This window comes from Mus pahari, chromosome X (assembly GCF_900095145.1).
Source record: "Mus pahari chromosome X, PAHARI_EIJ_v1.1, whole genome shotgun sequence".
In the NCBI taxonomy this organism is placed as follows: Eukaryota; Metazoa; Chordata; class Mammalia; order Rodentia; family Muridae; genus Mus; species Mus pahari.
Genome location: NC_034613.1, coordinates 42,289,595 through 42,295,780, shown reverse-complemented (window position 1 = coordinate 42,295,780; position 6,186 = coordinate 42,289,595). Strand labels below are relative to the sequence as shown.

General features: G+C 38.5%; 1 protein-coding gene across 1 annotated transcript; it reads left to right on the top strand.

Annotated features, from left to right (window-relative positions):
- Nucleotides 1-1,497: 1,497 nt before the first annotated feature.
- Nucleotides 1,498-4,011, top strand: Usp26 (ubiquitin specific peptidase 26). The gene has a single exon (XM_021187281.1). The coding sequence runs from the start codon at nucleotides 1,498-1,500 to the stop codon at nucleotides 4,009-4,011; it is 2,514 nt and encodes an 837-aa protein (XP_021042940.1).
- The last annotated feature ends 2,175 nt before the right edge of the window (nucleotides 4,012-6,186 follow it).

The window sequence follows — 6,186 nt, the reverse complement described above, 5'->3', positions numbered from 1 at the left end:
GCCTGGCAAATCGTGTGTGTGTGTGTGTGTGTGTGTGTGTGTGTGTGTGTGTGTGTGTACAGATTGATTGGGGATTGTAGAAATTCTGAAAGTAGATCTGAATGTTAAGGTGTAGGTTTTGTTGAATGTTTAAACAAGCTTAAGACCGCTTAAAACTGTTGTGGGGAGAAAATTGTTTAAAGCCTTGCTTAGCATCCACAGAAGAACAGTGAACTGTACATAATCTAGAGAATTTGAAGTCAGATGTCGTGTTGCATACCTTTGATCCCAGTACTCAAAAAACAGAAAGGTGGGAACTTTTTGTTCAAGGCCAGCCTGGCCTACAGAATGATTTCCAGAATAGCCAGAGCTACACAGAGAAACCTGTATTGAACCTCCCCATATCTTCCTCAAATGTAGAAAGCTTAAATTTGATGCTATGCCTAAATGTTTATATGGAAAGTTTCCACTATGATAAACACAATCATTGTTTAACTTGGGAGCATGTGTACTTTTATATATGGGTGGTCACAACTACTCCATATAACAAACTTCATTATATACTACCAATTTTCAATTTTTGGTCATTTAAGCACAGATTAAGCAGAAGTTTTTCCTGATACTGATAGTTTGCTGAGTTAGGTAACAGCATAGGCAAGACTAAGGGAGAATATTAACTATTTAGAAGAAAACATAACTTCCAATGAATCGCTGAGCATGATTTCTGATGTAAATCCCCCAGATTACTCTGAAAATTTTAAATTTCAGTAATTAAATATTTCTGATCCTTCTTCACAGTTTTGTAAAAATTATTTTGGGTTCTCAGAATTGACACTGGATGTTCTTTATTTTTATTTTTTGCATTTGAAGCATACACTATAACATATAACTAAGAGCTCCCCAACTCAGGTGGTAAAATTGCAGAGCTGGCTACCAAAATCATCTTAGTTAGAAAACTATTTATTTTTTAACTTTTGCAATGAAGGGTAAAATATATGGAATTTCCTCAGTGCCAAATAAAAGGTGATGTAAGTGGCATTAGAAGGAGGTAGATAGATGTACTCACTATCCAATGTCTGAATTTCTCTACTCATCAGGGGATATTCATCTGTAGTTGGTGTAAGGGCTATGTAGTGCTTCTAATTGCTTTGACATTTATTTTGGTTTCCCTGTGAGGTCATTCTGTGTCAGGAAGATTAGCACATTATATGTCTATACACAAGATAAGTATTTCTCTCAGAAATTAAAGAACTATTTTTGGATTTTTAAAATCATGTTCTTGGGTTGATAATCAAAATTTTTGTCCTCTTAAAACCATGGATTTTTCTCAAATGCTGTGGGTTAGTCACTAAAGGGTTAGAGATCCAAGATTTGTATATAAAGCCAACATTAAAAATAGTCATGGTATGTAAAAAGTTATATACTGTCTCTTTGTTGTCTCCTTAGGTAAACAAATAGAAACTTCAAGATTGTCAATAATCAGTATACGTTGAGTTTACTTGCAAAGAAAAAAGAAGTATGGATCCCATATTGATAAATGCTCAAGTCCAGCTATGGAGTGCAAAGGCAGGAATGTCCAAGACAAGAAATGCACTCATTGAAGCATGTATAGGAAAAAGAGAAGTTAAACTTATTCTCTATTTCAACACTGGAAAGATTAAGACTTTGCAACTATACAATAATATTAAAAGTGTGGTCCTTCAAACCTATGGCGAAGACCAGAATTACCTACATTTGACTTTTAAAAATAACGATTTCTTGTTTGTTGAGAAACTCACCACCACAGATGCCAGAAGACTGAAGAGATTCCTAGACAAAATCTATCAAGGTGGTATTCAGCCAGCCAGAAGTGATGAGAGATGTGATGAGCCTAGCACAAGCGCACATGGGGTGAATGGCTCTCCACCACTGGAAGTTCATGCGAATGCAAGTAGTAAGTGCTTTGAATCACCCAAAGGAAGTGAAATGTGCATGTTTCGTGAGTTGTCTTTGCTTCCATCCTCATCGACCTCACTTCACAGTGTAGGATTATTGGAAACCCAACTCATAAAGAGGAAAAGATTTTTACCTGATTTAGCAAAGAATGAAAAACAGAGCGACCTGAAGGGAAATATCAGGGAATTTGAGGCAAATTTAGTAGTGTGTATATCTAATGAAACAGGAAAAGAAAGGAATGTAAGAGCAATAGAAATCAATAATCCAGGGCTTGGATTTCCATTTGAGACCAACTATCCTGAAGATAGTGGTGTGGATGTTCGTGATCTTAATGATCTCATTACAAAATTATTTTCACCAGTTCTGTTGGAAACACGCTGTATTGAGAACGGCCTAGAGTGGCATGACTATATGAAGACATACTTGCTTCACCCAGAGAAATCGTGGCAAGGCCTGCCTAATGTGGGAAATACTTGCTATATAAATGTTGTATTACAGTCTCTATGCTCAATACCACTGTTTATTAATGATTTATTCAACCAGGGTTTCCCATGGATTAAAGCTCCCAAAGATGATTTTAACATGCGCTTGATGCAGCTGCTTGTTTTGAAAGATATTTACAATGCAAGAGTTAGACAGAGATTACTTATAGGTATTACAAGAGCCCTCCCTATATTTGGAGAGATATTTACTGCTGACAGGCAGAATGATGCTCATGAGTTTTTAAGTCTCTGTTTAGTTCAGTTGAAGGAGACTTTCCAAAGAGTAACCATGATGTGGCAGTCTGAAAATGAGTCGGGAGATTTTTATTTACTTAAAGATATTTTTGCTGATTATGCTACTATCAACAAAATGCCCATTTGTCCTGTTACTAATAATTTTGAATTTGAGTTGCTAAGCTCCATTTTTTGTAAAGCTTGTGGCCTGACTCTTTTTAAGGGAGAACCAAGTAGATACCTTTCTGTCAACATTCCCCAAGGAGGGAAAGACATGTCTATCCAGTCCACTTTAGATCTTTTCTTTAGGGCAGAGGAGCTTGAGCATAGGTGTGAACGGTGTTTGTACAACAAATCTGTTTCATTGCACAGGTTTGGCCGGCTACCCAGGGTTATTATTGTTCATCTGAAACGCTACATCTTTAGTGAGTCATGGGTAATGAAGAAGGATGAGCAGCCCGTCCTTGTTTCCAAATACTTAAGCCTGTCTTGTCATTGTAACAGAAGCACAAAACCACCCCCACCCCTTCGCCCAAGTGAACATGCTAAGAATCTTGACTTATTAAAACCCTTTGAAGTGTTGGGCTCCGAAATACTCAAATTGCCTTTTAATTCAGTGAGGACCTCTAGATCCCAGGGTGTCTCAACTGTAAACATCATGTCAAACAGTGAGTCAGAAACAGAAAGTGGGAAGAGGGTCTCTGAAGTGTTGAGTGGAAAAGTGCAGCAGGAAAATCCAGGGAAAGGTGACACAGCAAATATAGTTGGGTCAGAACTTACAAAGGAGACTGAGAAACTCAAGAAACATGAGAAAGAGCATATACCTAGTCATTTAGATTCTGATAGTATCAGTGAGGCCCAAAAGTACCGACAGGCTGAGAAATGTAATGAAGGGAGAAGTGATAAGCAGATTTCTCTAGAGGCACTTACTCAAAGCCATCCAAAACCAGTCTCCCAGGAACAGACAGAAAACCGTGGGGAAGCTACACTGTCACATACCCAGAACGGTAGTCAGGGTTCACAGGGCTCATCAGATTCCAGGAAGAGCCCCAGACGCAGTGATGTTCTCAATAAGAAGGCAAAGCCTACAAGCAAGGTGAATCCAGGAAAGTTAAATAAGAAAGATAATGTTTACAGGCTTGTTAGCATTATCAACCATATTGGGAACAGTCCCAATGGAGGCCACTATATCAGTGATGCCTTTGACTTCAAGAGGCAGAGTTGGTTCACCTACAGTGATCTACATGTAACAAAAATGCAAGAGGACTTTGTATATAGGGGTAGGAGTTCTACTGGGTATGTGTTCTTTTACATGTATAATGACATCTTTGAAGAGCTCTTGGCAAGGGAAACTCAGTCCACCAGCACATCCAAGGGTTAGTATGCCTCACAGTACATGTCTATCCACATGCCTCACTTACCTAAACTGGATAGAGGACAGATAATTAACCCAGGACCAACAGCTCAACGAACATTTATAGAGAAACGTTTGTTCCAACCCTGACCACATCAAGCTTATAATTACAGCTCATGCTAATGAGTATTCTCTTATACAAGTTTGGAACTGTAACAACTTTTGTACAGTTTTTTTTTTTTTTGTCAGAAAATGTATTATTGACCGTGAGGTTTTTCAGAATTTTGGTGGAAGTTACATCATCCAAAGTTGCCTTTATATCAATTCAAATGACTTATTTTGCTTGCAGTCATAAACCTTCCAGTCAAAGGTATGTTTTCTCTCATTTCTGCTTTCTTTCTTGCATGGCAGCATAATAAGTTCTAACGAAAAAGCTTTTAGATATCAGAAGAAAAACCACACATGCCAAGCCACAGCACAGTTGAGACGAGTCTGTCCAGTATGTTACCCCAGCTTGCTGCTCTTGCTCTCTCTACATTTGAAATGGCTCAGTGTCTTCCTCCCCTCCTGGATTTCTCACAGTGGATGTCAATTAATGGTGGTGCTGAAGTGAAGAGAGAAGAGAACATTTTATGACAGTGAAATTTCTTGTTCTGGTCAAATATCTTCTGGAAGCCAGATTCCCTTCACCACAGATTCTCTTTCTTGTCAATCTGAAGGTGCTTCTACTTCTGTTCCCACAGAGTCCGAGCATGGACTCACAAGTACATCAGGGACCAAGGAGAAGCCTGGACTCTGCTCTTGCCAAATAAGAGCAAAGCCATGACCGTGACACCCCTACCATCTGTATTCTGATGCAGTGGTTTTAAGAGTGGCCTAATCAGCACCATCAGGAAGGTGGTAACTCATGGGATATGTGGACTCTGCTGCTGATTTACTAATCCCTGGTATTATTACAGAGGGCAATAACCCAATGGAGAATCTAATGTTCAATTCATTTCAGAGACCCTGCTTTTGTTTGTGCAGTACCTTTTACTGTTGCTCATTTTATAGAAACTTTTTCTTTTGTTAGTCAGGATGTGGTTTTGTAAAAAAGTATCAACTGAATTCAACAAAATCCCAGCAATATATGATAAGTGAGGCGGATAAATATTTGAATCCACTTGGACATGTGTAGATGACACTGTACCCCAAAGTCCTCCTTTTCCTCAGAGGGAAAGGAACTTGGTATCCTCAGACCTTGATCTTAAGGATGGGAAAGCTGATTTGTGCTCAAGGAACTGGCATGTCTTTCTGCTTGTCAGCTAAAAGTATCATGTTGGCCCTTGATGATCTGAGCCTACTTCACCGGTTTGATATTCTCAAAGAGTCACTTGAATAACATCAAAGGACTTTTATATACTAGGACTTAATCTGCAAAACTGAACAGTTTGGTGCACTCAACATTATAAGAGGAGTTATGGATTGTTTTTCATCTTTGTAGCATGCCATTCTGTTTAATGAGACACAATACCTGCTTTTAATATGGACTAGTAAGACCTAAAAAAAATCTAACTTGAGTAACAAGCTTTGATATTACATGTAAAATGTCTGTGGGGACAATCTGCCATGTGGGGAAATCCATGTGCATTCTAGGCATGATTTTCTGTAAACACTGAGTAATCAGACTTAGCACTTGTAATGCTAAGCCCCTGATTTCTGGAATGTCTTTTCTTGCCTTTGAAGCAATGTGTCTATAATACCTTATACCTGCATTGGAGTAAATGATTGTGCTAATATGTTATCTTACATGCACACAGGAATTGGTTTTCAATCCTATCTTGGCCAATATGTGTTTATCTCCTAGTGTATGGGGTAGTTCAAGTTCCAATACAGTGGCATAGGAGTTTCTTTTTTTTCCCCCTTTATTTTTCTTTTTTAGGATGGGGTTTTACTTGCCATTGTAGGCCAAAAGTGGCCTTGAAATCTACTTGCTTCAGCTTCCCAAGTGCTATGATTAAAGGTTGAGGCCACTATGTCTGTCTTTGATAGCATTATTTCTAGTGGCCTTTTGAGGAGTGAATTAGAATTTAGTGCTTTTAGGGAAGTCACTTAATGCCCTTTTGTTTTTGTAGTTTTTATAAATGAGTGTTCTATGTATGCCCAGATATCAGGAGAGGGCCTTGAATCTCATTATAGGTGCTTTGGAGCCATCTCTTCAGC